Here is an 18,994-nt window from a genome sequence, read left to right on the forward strand (position 1 = left end):
CACATGAAAAATTAATGAGTTTTACGCGCTGATAAGCCACAGCATTAACACCGTGGGTCTTAATACTGTCATGGAGGACAAGCAAGGACATTCAGGACTCTGTGGCAACAAAGCCCTATACACAGCAAAATGCGATCCACTGTGCAGAGCTGATAGAAGTACACAAACTAAATGCTCAAGTAAACGTGCAATTATTGGTCACTAAAATAATAATAAATGTTAAAAATAAAACCACCAAAAGGTATTAAGGTTTTGGCTAATAGTGTAAAATCCCTTTATACAGTACATCCAGAAAGTAATTACTTAACCTTTAACGCTTTTTCCACGTTTTCTTACGTTACAGCCTTATTCCAAAAGGGATCAAATTCATTATTTTCCTTAAAAATTGTACACACAACACCCCGTAGTGACAAGGTGAAAGGAGATAGACTGAACTCTTTGTGAAAACCTTTCTGAACGCACTGTGCAGTGTGCAGACAGTTAGTTACCACAAGGTGGCAGCGTGGAGCCCTGCTGCGCTCTCAACCCAAAACTGATTAGACTTCATTCGTATTAATCGCCTTTCTGTGAGGGTTTTCTAAGATAATATCGCAGTTACAACGTAGGACAGAAATGTAGTGTGAACGTACCACATGGCATCTTCATGCAAGCGTGTGACATTTTACACCGGCCGTGTTTCACTTGTGCACTTGGTAAATTGGTCCATTTACAAACTATATATAACTATTTGGGAGTCATAGTAGAAGTTTGACACGTTTCATTAGGATTTCATTGGAACATACAGGTAGAACTACTTCAGAAGAGGCGGTGAGATTTGCTGGTGTCGCTGGGCGGGTCTATGGGGCAGTCGTGCGCCACGCTGGGGGTGTCAATTGAAGGGGAGGAAAAAAAAAACCCGACTGAAGGGAGTTACCTCAGCGCTTTCCGAGATATGAGATCGGGCCATTTTCCAGTCGGTCCTCTTTTGTATTAAAAAAAAAAAGAAAGAAAGAAAATCACTTGGGAGACAAAGAAAGAAAGCAGGGAGCACGTTCGGTGAGGAGGACAGCACACAGCGCCTTTCTGATCGCGGATTAGTTGCAGTCTGAAGCGCGTGCACAGAATCCCCCCCCTCCCCCCGCCCCGAGCATTCTCGCGCGCGTGTGCGCGCGCGTGTGTGTTTACAAGTGTTTGAACGAGTGCCAGAAACGAGGAAAGAACCAGGAGAAAAGCCAAGGAAGGAGGGATGGTGGACAATTCAGGCAGCAGTAAGGCACAAATGGTAAGTGTTGCTCCTGCTCGGCGTCCCTCACACTTCTCTGACCTGCAGCGAGCTAAAAAGACGGGAGTTTGACCGCGTGTTCCTGACGGGAAAGAGCTGGCTTAGCGTTGCATTTCCCCAAAGAAACAAAAACCCATATCTCAGCTAATTTAACCTTATGGTACGATTAATGTTACTTACAATAAATTGGCTTAATTGTTTCTTTCGAAAACACGTTAATGTTAAGTTGCATTAACAGGCTCATTTTGCTCGTTTGTAGCGTTAAAGTAACTTATCTCGTAACGTATAACACCCTTACGTTATCCACGTATCTGGCGTTGGCTCACATGAATGAAAATGCGGAAAAGGTGCATTTTTGGTTCTGATTTCGAGCATCAGATTTAGTTAGGGTTCATCGAAGTTTTTGCCTTGGGTGGTTATTTGCATTGTTAGGCTGACTACAGGTGAGTTTAGCCCCCGTTTCTTTTGACTAATGCTGACGTTTCTGCTGGAGTTAATGATCTAGGATTTACCAAAACACAGAGATAAGTGCTTTAATAAGGGCGTTTGGACTTTCACACGATTTCACCCAGTGAGAAATCGCTGCATGAGAACAGCTTCCCTAAAGTGTATTACTGGCTTAACATTTTCGTTTTCTATATTCTGGCACGACTAAAATATTGTGTTATACACAGTTTTTGTGCTTTCATGATCACTTTGAAATTGACCTGGTTCCATTGGCTTTGCTCTTACACTTTGTTTTGTTAGGCTTGATATCCTGAACTACCAAAGAGCATGCATAAATATTTTCTCTGTCAACAGTTTATTGGCTCCGATGCTGCAGACTTACGGCTCTAAGGGCCCCTGGTTAAAAAAGTGGTTGGAGTGAAAGAGTTCAAGTTTTTACTACTTGAACGTGCTTAATAGGATGTGCTTAAATTGTCCATATTTGGGTGAGACTTTGTGGTTAAAATCAGGCTTTTCGGTTTTAGCTTAGAATTTTGCTTTAATCCTTTGGGAGTGTGTGTGCATGTGCCTTACAAGAGTCTCATTTCATCCCGTATAATGAGATAAAGGGGTTGTTAAGTCCATTGTCGGTCAGCCAATACTCTTTTTACTCCCACAGCCCAGCATGTCTCAGGACCCTGGTGTGTCCTTTCCCCAGAGCGCCTCTACAGGGGGGATGAAGTTGGAGGCTGTGATGGAGCAGCTACAACGTCAGCAGCAGGCCCGACTGGAAATGGAGCGCAAGGAGAGGAAGCTGCGAGAGGCCCACATCATGTATGCACAGCAGGTTGCTGCCCAGCAGGCCATTCTAGCAGCTGCAAGGGCTTCTGGGGCCAGCTTCATGGGCAAGGGCCTGGCTGGAGGCATCCCTAATGTTGGGTTGCCTCCCCGTGTTTCCAATCAGAGCAGCCTGGACTCTGAAAGAGAGGATGATGATGACAGAGGCCGGGATTCGGGGGACGGTGATGATGACAATGAGATGATGGGGGGAGATGAAGGCAGTGATGAGGATGAAGGTAGTGCAAGTGGTCTGGAGTTCCTCCGCAAGCAGACCCTTGCTCTGCAGCAGAGTGCCTCCCGCATCCCAGCCCGTCCGTTTGGCAGTTACTCTGCTTCAGCTCCCCAGAGGGATGCATCACCACCGATCAGGGTGAAGCAGGAACCCGATGAGGGCTTGTCTCCGGTGGGGCCTCACTCTGCTAACTCTCCCAACGGACAGGCTGAATGGGGCTTTGATGATCACTTTAGACAGGTTAGTGACATGCCTACACCATTTACTCTGTATATTTTTTTTAATGTATTTATTCTTTTGTTTTATCTTTAAGTTGCATCTTCCAAGCAATGCTGTTTATATTACAGTCTTCTTTTATTTTTATAAAACTAGTATAACCCCATTTACAATGTGTTTTTTTAACCTTACCTTTCAATTTTTTTCTCAGATAGTCTTAATCAGTCTTTCCTTGTCTTTTCCCTTCATTCTTTAAATTTAGAGAGGTTAAAATGCCACAAAATAAGGCCTTTCAGTCTCCTATTAAATGTTTTGGGTGCTCAGTCCACCCTCGTGCTTCTTAATTTTGAATGTGGGACACAATTCTAAAAAGGTATTTCTATGTAAGACACTTGAAATCTGTGTGTAGGACTGACCATCAAATAGCTTTTGTGGTTAAAAATCACCCTATGTGAGTCATGGCAGAGGGCCAGACTGAGGCGCAGTGTATTCACTCTCATTAGCTTTCCCCACTGCGCTCATATTCTGTGTGTGTGTGTGTGTGTGTGTGTCTGTGTGTGTGTTTCTCTCTTAGTCATCTCTTAGTCCCTCTTGGCACTTTGCTTTGGCTCCGGTTTGGCTATGATCCAGGTAGTGGAGTCAGCCAGGGTAGAGCTGCTGCTGTGGGTGGTTGACCGGGTCACCACAAAGACTTTGGATGGGTGGGAAGGTTGGATGTAGTACACAGTAGCAACCCATCACTCCCCACCCCACCCTAAGAGTTTCGGCTGTGTGCCAAGTACACTTTCTCTGGAAGGTAAATATTGCCTCAGCACAGTTGTTACAGAACGCTGGAATGTCAACTGGGAACCAAGCCGAGCTACATGTGGGTTAGCATCATAGCTTGAAACGTAGCAGGTTAAAGAGAGCTCAGCAGCCTGTGGGTGATATAAAAAAAAGTTGCACAAGAGTGGGCGGTGTCAGAGGACATATCTGTGCCTGATTAGTAAGCATAAGGTGCTGAATCATGATGTGTCTGGATTTATTTGCTTTCTGTATGGTGCTTCTCCGGACCACGTTTCCAAACTTGACTTTAGAGAGTAAACATTTCAGAGGAAGATGGAGGAGCACTAGTAGTTTAGCTTTATCGGTGCGTAATAGCAACTACTCCCACCATTACAGGGGTGAGGTGGAAGTTGTAAAAACGTCACTTCATCGATGGTACATAGGGGAAATTCTAAATGGTTTCCTTAATTTATAGCTAGCCACATTGAAAATCAATAGTCAATTAATTCTAAACACTATGGAACTGTTAATGATCACCAAGTTTTTTTTAATTCTAAATGGCCCCAGGCCCCAGTAGCCTGTTAAACACAGTAGATATTAAGCCGCACAACTTACAGGCTTCATGAGACGACACAAATTATATCAGACTAATCGTGTTTGATATATGTAAGCCTTTAAATAAAGTCTCAACAATATTTCTTTCCTTAAAAGGGCTATAGTGTTCAACAGTAAAATGACCTTTATCATGACTGAAACAGGTTATCCTAGTCTCCCCACAGTGGACACCGGTTATACTGGTTTTATATAAGTTAATAGACTTCTCTTATCTGTGGTAGGAGTAACTTATGTGTTGATCACTGACGTTAACATTAGTCCCGCTGTATTAGACACACCTGCACAGCAGAGACTCTTATACAGTACCAGGGATCCACACATTGTATTGCAACAACTTACTGCCAGTGGTAAAATGCATCTGTCAGTACGCTTAAAGCTGGTGGTTGTCACTCGGTACAGTTCCCTTTTGTTTGGATTGTGTTAAAACTATATTCAGTTAGCTTACTTCTCATCCCACTGCATTACCACCACATATACAGCAGTGCCAGGGTGCTGTCTGACTCACGTCTCTTGATCCGTGCAAACTAAACTGGACAGTTGCCAGTCGTGAAATGTGTGCTGCTGCGGGACGACGCTGCAATTAAGTTTTGCAGCATACTTTGGACTGCTTATTGTAATCAGACATGTCAGAAAGGGTGTAGTACCAGTATTCTGTGGGGTGGCTTTGTCAGAACAGAAGATCACACTAGCACAGTTGTAGCTGACCAGTGCTTTATCATGGCCCTATGTCTTTTATTAGGAGAGACCTGGTGAGCCTGGGGGTTGGGGGAGGCATTATGGGACGAGAATTGGTCTGGCCTTTTTTTGTTTCCTCTCTTTTATCTTTCCTGTCATTATGTCAGCTCTGCAGTATTTAATGACGGCTCATCTCTTCAGGCAGTTTCAGGTTGCACCGCTGTAGGGGGAGGGGGACAGTGAAGGCAGGTTATTTTTTTTTTTTTTTTGTCATTGTCTTCCATTGGCTAGAGACAAGCTTGGCAGATGCCACAAATACTGACGCCCTATAATAATGGGGGATGCACATTTATTATATTTTAAAAGCATTGAAAGAAGGGTGGGGGGTAAAATGGCTACTTTATAGACGTAAGGCCATTTACATTTTATGTAGCAAGTCATACTGGTTGTATGTGTTTGTATGCTGAGACACTGCATTGCCCTTGAGTTCCTGTTTGAAGACATTGCCTTTTGATTTCATCCTCAGCAACAACAGAGGCACAAACACAATACTGTTTTTTGCTTGTTCACTAACATTTTAATTAAATTTAAAAGTGAATATTGTGATGCTTCATAGCTCTTAGACAATAGATAGAAGATGTACTGTAATGTGTTTTCGATATAACAATCAGTAAACCAGTGTTGAGACTATAGTAATGATAAGACACCCTATTTTATGTAGTTTGCCAATATTTGACTGACAACCGTTTGATCAGCTGGCCTTGTCCTGAAATCTTGAGTGTTTTGTGTGTGTATGAGTGGTGAAGGCCTACACAGGTCAGATGGGAGTGGATAGACATGGGTTGCCAGCGTTTTCATGTCAGTGACAAATGTGTCGTGACCCCGGCCCTGTCCTAAACAGCAGAGTAAATAATTGTCAAACAAGGGGACAGACAAAGCTGCGGCGTTTAGAGAGAGCTAGGATGGGCAACTGGCTAGTCTCAGCACTCTGGCCTCCACTGCAATGTGACTGAGGCTGCATGACCCCCATACTCCATAGGTTTCTATGGGCGACCGGTCGTCTGTTACTGTCAAGCTCTGCCATCACTTGCCACTCTTGAACCTGCTTCTGCTACTCAGGCAGAAGCAGGTTGAAGCCTGTGTGTTGAACCAGCGCTGTTGCATAATTTAGCTGTTGTCCCAGCAACTCATCAGCCAGGAAGTGAGGAGTTGCATGGCTGCAGCGCAAAGATCGATAAGGCTGTTGAGTGAGCTTTTAGAGCCAGGAATGTTTGGCCTCATTTAAATCTTATTTATGATAAATTAAAAGTTTAAATAATAATAAGAAATTAAATTTTAATTCATATACAGATTCAGGGTTTTAGTTTGACATTGGAATGTGGAATAAATGTGGAATAAGTCTGCAAGGAAATTTACAGTGTTGCATTAACCTACTACATTGTTGTTATAATGGCTTCTTGTTGTGCAAGAAACTTACAACAGTATCACTATATCTTTTCTAGTGTTGTGGTGGAGTCAAAAACCTGCTTTGCCATGTGTGGGTTAGTGTACATCAGTGTGACCTGGATTGTGCTTTCTGATTATTATGTTAATGTCTCGCATGCCATAACTGTCATTGGGTTTTAAATGGTGTACTTAGTCTTATTGTATTTACTGGACTTCCTGTTATGCTGATGTAATAAGGCTGGAATTACCATCTGACCCCTATTTGTATAACTCTGCCTGCAAATGGAGGTCATTCAGATGAGAAATAATGAGGAAGGCTGACTTCTAAAACACACTGGAGCACTTGTCTAGACTGTGATGTGTAGAGCCCATATTGTCTCTGCCAAGCTCCAACTAAACTACACAATGATTTAAAAATCCCATCTGTAACTGTTCAGAACTGTTACTGTTAACACTGACATCAAAACACATTCATATAACAATAAATACATTGTTTTGCAGGTTAATTGACAAAGAATGGAATAGATGTTATAGTAAAGGGCAAACTCTAAAGGGCATCTCTGCAAACATTGGTTATTGTGTAATGAGTTCTTTAATTTCCTTTTAAGTTGTTTTTGTGTAGCAGTTCAGTGGCTTCTATCTGTTAGGATTGTTAAGCACTATGAAGGCAATTGCAATTTAACAATAATAATCCACTGTGAACTCAAAAAAGGGAATTACTTATGAATCAAATTAAATGTGTGATCAAAAATCTAAACAAAACCATAATGAATTCTTTGTTCTAGTTATTTTTTTTCTGATGTTATTTCTGATCTTGTGACTGTGGATCTCCTGAATTATTCACCAGGTTCCTTGTCATCTTGCTGACTTCAGGCCTACAGAATTATATTACTAATGGCATTTCTGATGAATGGCCATGGCACAAAATGGTTAACCTTGTTTCAAAGTGCGCACTCCTGGCTACAACACTGATTTTTAGTTCAGATTAGGCTGGTTAAAGGAGCTTTATTTTACGCTTTATTTTTAACTCCTTTGTGGCGAAACTCCTGTCAACCTTTTCACCTACCGTCTCCTTCTCGATTGCAGTTTCTGTTTGTTTAAGCGGAACAACTTTTTTATGAATGTGACATGTTAATGTAAATGATGGTAGTCCAGCATTTTAACAGACCGAGGTGATATGTAGTGTTTACACCTTCATTTAAGTGCTGTATTGCTCTGGGAATTTTCAGTTTATGTTTGTAGTTCAGTGGAGTGTGAACCCTGATTGGCTCATTAATAGAAAACCTTTGGCCTGTTAGGTTTTGTGGAGATGAATAGGCTTTTAGCCTACATTGTAAAGCCATTTTTCTGACTGATTCCAATCTGTGTTTAAAGTAACTGTTATGGAAACTAAAGGCCCACAACTGCTAGTGACAAATAATTATGTTTTGGTCTTCCACTTTCCTGTAGAGTGTATTGGTTGTGTGGGAACACTTGATTTATATCATCCTTTTGGATTTAAAAATAGTCAAATAAGAAAGGGCAGTTAAAAGAGAAGCAATACGGCATAAGACTTAAACCAGTAACATTTACTATCACAGCGTAGTGTTGCTTTCATTTGGAAACTTGTTTTTGCTACTTTTGACCTTCCTTCACCATTACGCTGATATTTTTAGCACTCGCTAAAATGAGACTTTAGTTGCTCAGGTTACTTGAACTTGCATAACTGGCTTTATAACCACTTTCAGTGGTTTTTGTTGTATTACTTTAGTCTGTTAACATCTATGAAACAACACTAAAATATCTCTGGAAAGGAACTATTTTACATGCAAATGAAAGTTCCAGATTTATCTGAATTGGCATAAAAGGAGTAATCATCCTGGCACTGAACAGATTTCAGTTTATGCTGACCTGCTCATAACATCTAAGTGCTGTTAGAGTCGCCCTAACCAGAAATAGAGGTATTGAATTTAGTAAGGAGATGAGGGGATGCTGTAGAAGAGGGGTTAGTGGTCTGGCTCAACACACTACACTACCCCACCCAGAGGAAACATTCCAGACGGTATTAAAGAGTTAACTCTTTAAACAGTGAACATTCCCACCGGGGGCTCCAAACAAGGGGGGGGTTGATAGTTGTTGGTGGGTGCATGTCCATGTGGTTGTCAGGACCCTGATTGGTGATCTTTCAATTCATTTCACTCAGTGTTGCAGGGGCTTTAAAAGAAAAAAGCCAAAGGGCCCGAATGGGAGGAGCTGAATGAGAGTGGTGCAGGCAAACACACTTTTTTAGTTTTTTGTTCGAGTCCCAAAGGGCACATCTGCTGTTGGGAGGAGGCTTCTTGTTGTGGCTCCTGTCTTCTCACATCATGGCCTGGTCAAAGATAACACTGACTGGCAGTCTAGTCTGTCGTGATCATTCTGTCATCAGCACACAAGATTACAGGATTTTGTTATAACACGACTGTTATGTTATTCACACTATCAAAGAAAGAGTTACTTTTTTCAAATGGAGCTTGCCCCATGGTTTTAAAATGTTTGAAAACTGGTGTTTCAAAAATGTTTACCCCTACTCTGAAATTCACTTTTCAACAGTGTTTCTAGCCAACTGGTTCAGTTGGATTTCAGTTATTGTAATATATCTTAGATATTTAAAAAGTATCCTGTCTTATTATTTCAAAAATTGCAAGATTCTGACACAGCTGATGGTTTCCTCATATGTACATCTTTAGGAGAGGTAATTGATGCAGCTCTAGTGATGTTGAAATGCTGATTTCCTCCGCAGTTTTATTATCCGTGTGCTCTTGTTATTTGCATTGTCAGCAGATTTGTGCCCCTTCTTAAACCTGAGATTGTATACTTGCATTCAGATCCCACATGCACTAGTCTGTTCAATAACAGAAATCTCTTCATATCTAGTTTCGCTTTGCTAAGAGTTCACAAGGCCTTTTTGCCTTTTGTATGAGCGGTGCCTGCCTTAGGCTGCATTCACACAGACATTTGCCCTGAATTAAAACAACACAATGGGGCTGTGCAGGTGGGGCAAGTTGTTTCATGTACTGGTAAGGCAATGAAATACAATCTGGGAAGTCTAGTTGGAGGTGTGGATTTATTTGTTTAAATGTTTATTTGATGCCAAAACACAACAGTGGTTTCTAGCCATTACAGACCGGATTTTATAACCTTGGAAAGTTGTCACATTGGCAACTGTTTAATCATTGGTCATGACTATCTGGATGGAGACAGCAGAAAGGCTGTGTTCCTATTACAAAGTAATGCACCAGGAATATGTAAATATGTATATGACAGGCGAACACGGCACCTTTTAGGAAGTCGAACTGTATTTTTCCCATGTATCGGTTTAGATGTCCCTCCACTTCCACCCTTCCTTTTAAATTCTGCACTTTCCCTATTTAAATATATAAGAATGGTTTTCATTTAGTGAAAGTCTGACTGGAAACAGCCCTACAGCTGAAGTAATTGCTTCAACGTCATGCAAATGTCTTTTTTCCCTCTATTTAATTGAATTGAAAGGCATAGGTTTTCACATTTAAATGCAAATGGTGCTTGTACATTTGAGTTGTCACACTTTTTTTTTCTTTTTCTTTTTTTTTTTTCCACAAATCGACCCTGGAGGGTTGACTTTCTTTCTTCTAATGGAAACTGAGCTACTGATGCCTGCTGTAATTTGATCAGTTAGTAGTGAAACCACAAGTCCCCCTCCCCACAATATTGCTGGCTCCATTCATCCTTTACAACCACTCCCAGTCAGCATATCTCAACACCTGCTCTTTAATGAAGGCAAACAGAGTAAACGGAATAGCCAGAGAAACAAAGACATCCACCAACGCCTTTGGCAGCTGCAGAGAAATGGAGCCATGGTTATATGACACTGTTGAGCAAAGTTACCTTTAGTTTCATGAAAATTGTGTGTCATATTGTGATTATATGTAGCACACATGTAGGTCACTGTTACAGACCATATGACTCAAGGTATGTGATGCCCTGTTGTCCTTGTATCATTTACCTCTGATATACAGTAATTCTCATCACGCAGTGCACATAAAGTTTGTACATTTAAAAAAAGTGAGTTTGATAATTAACACTATATTGTCTATATGTCTTTTGATCGTACTTGTGATGTTTTCAAATTAAATGATACTCAGAAAGTGTCACCTAATTTCTCTTTTTTCCATTTTGCAAAAGAAGTACAAGAAGCTTCAAATAATTGTCTTTTTGATTGAATATCAACTTTTGTTCTTTGACAGTTTATACTTAAATCCTTCTAGCACATTTCATTTGCTGGCAGGAAACCGTAAGTGGTTTTGATGCAGTCTTCAGCGTACTGCAGCCGTTTACATTGAGTTGTGTTGTTAGAATTTCCACATAAGAAAGACTTCTCAATGGAGGTCATGCTGAGCTGTGTGACATAGTTTTAGCACATAGGAGATAAGGCAGTGGTTTGGGCAATGTGCTCCACTAGTATGTTCAAACAAAATTGTTACTTTTTGTTATTGGATTTTAATTGTCAGTGGAAATTCACTTGCACAAATCAGATGCTTGCATAATGTAAATAAAGTATTTAAATCTTTTTACACATAAGAAACATTTTGCAGATGTTTTCTAAGTTGAAGCTTTGTTGTCTGAATGGGTAGCTGATACAGTTACAAAACCTCGTATCCTACCAGGAACATAATGGAGTAACAGTTACGTGAATATCTGTGTTGCAACCACAACTGTCTGCAACTGGCAGAGAAAAGAAACAGTCTCTTGGAAACAATCTCTTTGGATTGCGCTCTCCACTTTACTGCTTGAAGAAAGGGCCAGGCAGGGAGGAGGTGTGGAACGTGTCTATTGTTAGAGTCTTTCTTCGCTGCCTTCTGCCACTGCTTTGGCTGTGCTCCAGGCTGGTGTCAGGGGCCTGTAGGTGTAACTGGGCCACTGTGTCAAGGCCCTTGGGTAAACACAGCAGCTGGCTGGGATCTGGCGCAGAGCCATGGAGAGTAGTAAGATGTGCAGGAGGTGCTTTTCTTTAAGTGTAGCCTGTCTGCTTTTCAGTCGACACACTCATTGCCTTCTGTGCCAAAATTCTATGCAGTTTCTGTGGCTAGATTATTTCTTCCAAGTATTTGAATAAAAGCTCAGCTTAATCATGGGCTTGCAAAAGGGAGCCACCAGCAGAGGAGGAGTAATGAAAAATAAAAATAAAAGCTCCTGGCTGCTGCCCAGGAAATGTCACATTCAATTAAAAGCGAAGGTTCAAAGCTCCGCTTTCTAAATTTACATTCTACATGCAGGGCCTGTAAGCTGCTCACCTCCTGAATCACAATCATCAAAAAAATACTAAAATTCAGTAGTGTCTGTCAAAGCCATTGGTTAGTAATCCTAAATGTTGTGCTACAGACAGGTACATACAGTGCAGACTCCATAATGACAATGTGAAAGAAGTTTTTGAAATCTTCAATCTAAAAAAGGGACAAAAATCACGTTTACATGCGTATTCCCCGCCTTTGCTTAATACTTTGTTGAAGGACCTTTAGCATGTTCGTCCCATTCTACTTTGCGGTACCTCTCAAACTCCATCAGGTTGGATGGGGAGCGTCAGTGCACATCCATTTTCTGATCTCTCCAGAGATGTTCATTCGGGTTCAAGTCTGGGCTCTGGCTGGGCCACTCGTGGACATTCACAGAGTCGTCCCATAGCCTTTGATATCTTGGCTGTTTGTTTTATGTCATTCTGTTTAAAGGTGAACTATCGCCCCAGTCTGAGGTCCAGAGCTCTCTGGAACAGGTTTTCATCAAGGATGTCTCTGTACATTGCTGCATTTATCTTTCCCTTGATCCTGATTAGTCTCCCAGTTCCTGCTTTAAAAAAAAACCTCCCCACTGATGCTCCCACCACCATGTTTCACTGTAGGGACGGTATTGGCCAGGTGGTGAGCGGAGCCTGGTTTCCTCCAGACATGACACTTGGCATTCAGAGTTCAGTCTTTGTTTCATCAGACCAGAGAATTTAGTTTCTCGTGGTCTGAGAGTCCTTCATGTGCTTTTTACTGAGGAGTGGTTTCCGAAACACTGGAGCTCTTTCCAACAGACCATCTGGTTCTTGGTCACCTCGCTGACTAAGGCCCTTCTCTCTTGATCGCTCAGTTTGGCCGGCTGGCCTGCTCTTGGGAGAGTCCTGCTGGTTCCTAAATTCTTCCATTTACTGATGAGGCCACTGTGCTCATTGGGACCTTCAATGGTGCTGAATTTTTTTCTGTACCCTTCCCCAGATCTGAGGCTCGATACAATCCTGTCTCAGAGGTGTACAGATAATTCCTTGGACTTAATGGCTTAGTTTATGCACTGTTGACTGTGGGAACTTATAGACAGGTGTAGGCTTTTCCAAATCATGTCCAATCCACTGAATTTCCCACAGGTGGACTCCAATCAAGTTATAGAAACATCTCAAGGACAATCTGTGGACACAACATGCACTAGAGCTAAATATTGATTGTCATGGCAAAGGCCATGAATACTTATGTACGTGTGGATTTTTTATTTTTTTATTTTTTAAGATTTGCAATACATTTTCACCTTGTCAATATGGGGTATTGTATGTAGAAAATTTTGGAAAAGAATGAATTTGATCCATTTTGGAATAAGGCCGTAACATAACAAAATGTAGAAAAAGTTGAGCTCTGTGAATACTTTGTGGATGCACTTTATAGAGAATGAAAACATACTTATTCTCACTGAACTGAGCAAAGTCCTGTTTGCAGTAGTGATTCATTTACGCATGTTATTTCACAGCAGTGGGATGTTGTAAAATAATGAGATTGTGATTTCATTGTGTGTGTTTGGTTTTTTTTTTTTTTTTTTTTTTTTTTTTAAGATGGTATTCTTTGCAGATCAAACGCTTGGGCATAGATGGTTATACTTTTCTAGGAAAAATGTTTTCTAAAAAATAATTTGCGTGTATTGGTGTTAAGCAAAAAGTTAAGCAGGCAAAAATATATTGGATTGTTTTATTTCAAGAGAGGTTGTAAAAAAAAAAAAAAAAATTATAATCAAATAAGGCTTTGGTTCATGTTACTCTCACCCAAAACAAACTGAACAAAATATTTGACAGTTAACTGAAAATCATTGAAAGTCACTTGTAAGTCACTTTGGATGCTGTCAAATGACTAAATGTAACCGGACGCTTATATAGCACTTTTATCGCTTTAAGCGCTTTACTATGTTCCTTCTCACTCACAGCTGCACTCACACACCAATGGCTGTGGCATTCATGCAAGGTGCTCACCTGAGCACAAGGACACTTCGACACATAACAAGGAGTGACCAGGTCAGTTCCGTTGGTGAGGCAGTTGTCCATGGACCACATGGTCAGTGGTTCGATCCACCATTCCCGGCTATATGTCAGTGTCTCTGGACAAGACACTGAACCCCTAACACCCCATTTCCATCCGAACTCTCGTAATAAGCCGTAAGGACAAAACAAAACAAAAGCTCAGCTGCCCCAAATGTAATTTTGACCATACATTACTGTTGCCTGCAATGTATGTGTCAGTAGAAGACAAAAAGTGTTGTTTCCCCTCCTATATTGAATTAAAGGTTTTGAGTTTAATCACTGAATTTTTTCAGATGACCAAAATATACAAACAAACAAAAGGCTCTCACTTGTAGCTGATCTGGTTAATGGACAATCACACTGGGAATAGCACTATGGACTGTGGCAACTGCAGTCGATAATTTCAAAAGTCACATTAGTAAATGATTAAAGTATGGTATAGAAAATTAAATTGTTAACAACTCTGATGGTAATGTATAAGAGTTGTTCATATAAAACTGGAGGTTTCTGAACTTTGAGCAGTGTTAAATTTTTCATTTGCACTTATTTGATAAGAAATAAAATCTCACTGAGGTATGCAGATGTTGATGTAAGCAGGTATTGAGTAGGATTCTTTTCTCTCTGTGTGTGTGTGTGTGTGTGTGTGTATGTGTGTGTGCGTGTGTGTAAAATGTAAATGTAATGTAAGCATATTAATTTAGAACAGAGTTCAGTAATGTTTGTGGCAGATTTGAGATGTCCCAACCCCCAGTGGAGCCAGCCTTGATTAGCCAGCCATCTGGTCAAACAAAGATATCCTTGGTTTTCCTGCAGAGAATAAATGTGATTAGAAAACCTGAGGAAGTGCCATGCTTTCAACACAGGAGGGATGTTGTGTAAGATAACAGATTTTTAAAAATGGTAGCACAACTGTTAATGCATCATTAGGAATACAGAAAGAATATGTGGTGCATCTGGAAGCAATATTCCTCGTAGTTTATCACACATATTGGAATAACACTTTAACTAATGCACCTACATGAGTGAGCATACATAAAAATACAGCATGTTAGGCAGAATTAGATTACTAAATCAGTCCCCTTTTTATTGAATAAGCTCTATTGCTTGGCTGAAGCAGTACTGACACCTTTTCTAGCTTTGTGCCATACAAGCTGAATTGACATTGAAATGATGAGTGAATGTTAACTATGTACAGTGCAAACATCTGCTCACCTGTAAATATATCATTGAAACACAGTGTGTTTGCATTTATTGGTTTTGCTCTTCTCAGTATGTGCTTTTGCTGCTATTGTATTACATTCATTACAGTCTGTTTGTCTGTTATCTTTATCAACTCCTTGCTGCTGCAACAATACAATGAGAAACATTAGACTTTTATCTAATCTGATTAAACATACTGTAGTGCATATCTAGCATAGTCATTTAAACTGTAGCTGTAGAATAAAGCAGACATTTTATTAGGTTTTCTGTGTTGAGCCTGTCAACAATTTAAATATCTAGTTTGCCTAAGCATCATGATTTGCCTGGCAAATGTAATCTACTTAAACTATTCCACTTCTACTTAAACTGGGTTATACAGAAAGATGAGTTACAGAGATTATGATCATGATCTGTGTTTGCAAATTAATATGTTGATGATTAAATTAAGATTATTTAATGATCATTATTAATTTATTCAACAATACATAAACTAACCATTTGCAAATTTGACACAGTTTAGAGTCACAACAGAGCCTTTGATCCAAGTGTTTAATCACGATCTCTTCTTGTATTGCACTCCAGTACGACTCCACTACCCACTCTGACCTCAATAATAAACAAAATGCCTGATCGGTGTATATATAACACTAGCCACCAATGACCTGTAATCCTCCATGATGGCACCAGGTGTGGCCAGTCAAGAACCCTGACAAAAGCATCTTGATGCACATTTTGATTTCACATATAAAAATGGTTAACGGCACCGAAAAGTTACATAAACAAAAACAGCGAAGTTCACATCCAAAATGTAAAATACTTCTGGTCTAATATGTATAAAATACATAAACCGTAAGCTTCAGAGAAATGCATTCATGACTGGACCATTCTCAAATACCACTACATTCATAATTAATTAGGCATACAGATCAGCATTCTCATATTCTTGATGAAGACATTTGTATTTGCACCTGTATGTCCTACCTTTTTACTTTTACAACATTAGTTGTTATGCTGGAAATGGTCTGCTCTGTGAAGCTAACATAGCTAAAAGACATAACCGATATGTAAACAACAATTAAATTGAGTACCAGAGCCTATGGAGGCTTTACCCGCCATTCAGGGCTGTTTTGGAAATATTGAATGTTTATACCTCATGCAATTTGTCTGTTGCAATGATAAACGATGATGTAAGCATAATTCATGATCATATAACCATGATATGCAATTGTGTACAGCTTCAAGTTACCCATTTTCTAACGAGTCAAGAAGTGTAAAATAGCAAATGAGAAAAGAAATGGTACTATTGAACAGCTTGTGAACTTGAGAGCCATTGACTAATCTTCTAACTAACTAACCGAAGGGTTCTTATACTTTGGTTTAAGAAGTATAACACTTAGCAGAGAATAACCAAACTCATGATGTCTTTTGAGCATCCAGTAGAGATGTAGTGGCTTGTTGGCCCCTGGAGATGAGCTCCAGATGTGTAACGGGCTGCACCATCCCAGCCCACATCCCTGGGGGTTACTGGCCTGTCAGAGATGGAATGGCCTTACACACTTAACGCTAGCTTAGAGGAAACATATACCTCTTCTGTTGGACACAGAAATCGCTCCCTATCGATTAGAGTCCAGAAAGCTGTGAATTGCGCTTATGGTTTAAACATTTGATACTGCAGTTTCCGAGACATGGTCATAACACTCACTTCACTGACGACTGCATCCCTGAGAATAATGGTACTGGTTCCTATCCCTCCCCATACCTCTCTGTCCTACTGTCATACACCAGACAAAGAAGGAATTCACCCATCTGACTGCAGGCATTGTGACCTCTGTCTTTCATATGTAATCAATTGCTGTGAAGCGTTTTTTGGGTTGATTGTGAATGGCTCAAGTTCCTAGCACTCAGTATTAGAATGCTGATTTATTGAATCCCTTTAACCTTAATGGACTTGGAAAATATGAATTTGTCTGAAAATGTCTGTACATAGTTGAAAAAAGGGGTGTTTGAGGTTTAGGTTCTTAAGGACCTAAAACGGTACGGATTACTGTATGAGGTGGCACAGATGTGATTCACAAAAATGTTAGCCCTGCCTGTGAAAGGGTCTTTGAACCAATGAGTGTGAACTTCTGGCCACACCAGCCTATAAATGTTGCATTTGTATGAGGCAGTGAAAAGGGCCAGCTAGTGTAATGGGGGTTGGGGCCTCTGCCTGTGGAATGTGGTGTCCTGGTGAAAGGACTGGAATTGAACAAATGCAGTCAGTTTATTTGGCAAACCAGACTTGCTGGTCACCAGCAGGTATGTTTGCCCAGGAACTGAATATACAGGTCCACCCCTTTGTTTCAGACATAAGCATATCTTGTCTGTTACAGTGTGGTGTCTCTTGCTCTGTGGGTTGAAATTGTATATGGTAAAAAAAGGTTCATCTGTCTGCCATTTTTATTCTGTCTCTCAATCATGACCCCACTTGTTTTCCCTCTATTTCTCTTTTTGAGCTTTGTAATCGGAGTGATTAATGGAGAGAGAGGTGGTCCTGCCTTGAGGCCTGTTTGCAGTGGCCTGTTTAGAGGAGCACCACCACTGAGGCTGGGGCAGGTAGAGACACGTTCAGCCCCTGGGTGTTTAGCCTCTTGTACCCGCCACTTTGTCTGTTTCCCCAAAAGCCAGAAATCTCTAAGCTGCGTACATGACCGGACATTCAGAGGCAGGCATGCCACTGGATCTGTTTTTCTGCTACCGACCTGCTCTCATTTGATATGTGACCTTTTTTATGCTCTATAATATTTCAGCACAGAGCAGAGGATAAATACGAAACCTGTTTGTATGTATGAACTTTACATCGTGTTCCTGACTGGCAGTGAGGTTTACTTCTTTCTTTTTGCACATGGAATCTCGATTAGTCAGAGCTTTTGTTGGGGGCAGCATACAGCCAGCTCAGCATGAGATTCTTTACAGTAGTTGGCAGGTAAACGATGCTGTCCACTCATCCTACGTCCCAGTACACCCTCCCTCCACCCAATTCACCCTTCCTTGGCAAATGCATGTGATTCCTAAAGTACTGCAGAAAAATCAAGATCCAGTTATTTAATTTGCATTAGAGGTTGGTGCTTCTCGATAAATGGTTGGTTTTTATGGATGCAAGCAATATCTAGAAAGATGATGTCATAGCTGTCTTATGTCCCTTTGTTAGAAAAAGAGGAACTTAGTTTCTGAGTGATGGCATGTACAAAATAAGTAGTTCAACTTGATCCATTTACCACTGTGATCCAGATTGCTGATTTCCCTTGCTGACCTGCAATTTGGCTTAAAGATTAGTCCTGGAATGAGATGTTAAGAGTACCTGTGGTTTTAGGGAGGATCTCCTGTTTTTGTGAGGTACTGTTACTGGTGTACAGGAATGTTAAATTTCACTACAGTTTGCTGTCTCTTCTGTAAGAGCTTGCACTGATACTATTGTTACATGTACTGTACCCTTGATTTACTTTGTCTAAGGTTGCTATATGAATTTAGAATGTGTGTGTGTGTGTAGTGTTTAATCTGAGGATAGGTGTGGTTGTTTACAGTTTTTCTATATAAGAGCAATTTCATGAGGTTTCCTATGGTAACCCTCACTGTGTAATTCAATATATGCTGTTCTATTGGAGATAAAGTGGTTAGATCATCCTGGGAACTGTGATCCTTCCCTCATCTCAGTTTTCTGGTGTGGTTGCAGATGACTGAGGATGATGAGTATTGATGTCTGCTGTAAGATTGTGTCCAGGGGGGCTGGGACTTCCCTGTGTTTGCATATCCAAAGCTATTGATTTAGGGCTCCTGTTCAATGACTGCGGCCCGTGGGACTTGGTCTGCAGTGTGGAGCTGTGTATGGTGGGACACCGAGAGGCATGACAATAGTTCAGAGAGGGAAGACAGGGTTTTTTGGTATGGCTCAGGGCAAACCAAATTGTAAAACGGCAGAGACGCATGCCTCTTTTTATTAGGCCTCATTTAGCCTGCACATTCACAC

The 18,994-nt window shown here is 40.7% G+C and overlaps 1 protein-coding gene across 1 annotated transcript in view; it reads left to right on the plus strand.

The window, feature by feature from the left end:
* Positions 1-856: 856 nt before the first annotated feature.
* LOC137111461 (AT-rich interactive domain-containing protein 3B-like) overlaps positions 857-18,994 on the plus strand; it is a 48,215-nt gene continuing 30,077 nt past the window's right edge. Inside the window, exons 1-2 of the mRNA XM_067495094.1 lie at positions 857-1,261; positions 2,367-2,999. Of these exons, the coding sequence (XP_067351195.1) occupies positions 1,226-1,261; positions 2,367-2,999 (669 nt within the window). The 5' untranslated portion in view covers positions 857-1,225. The remainder of the gene's footprint in view (positions 1,262-2,366; positions 3,000-18,994) is intronic.

This window comes from Channa argus, chromosome 2 (genome assembly GCF_033026475.1).
Source record: "Channa argus isolate prfri chromosome 2, Channa argus male v1.0, whole genome shotgun sequence".
NCBI lineage: Eukaryota > Metazoa > Chordata > Actinopteri > Anabantiformes > Channidae > Channa > Channa argus.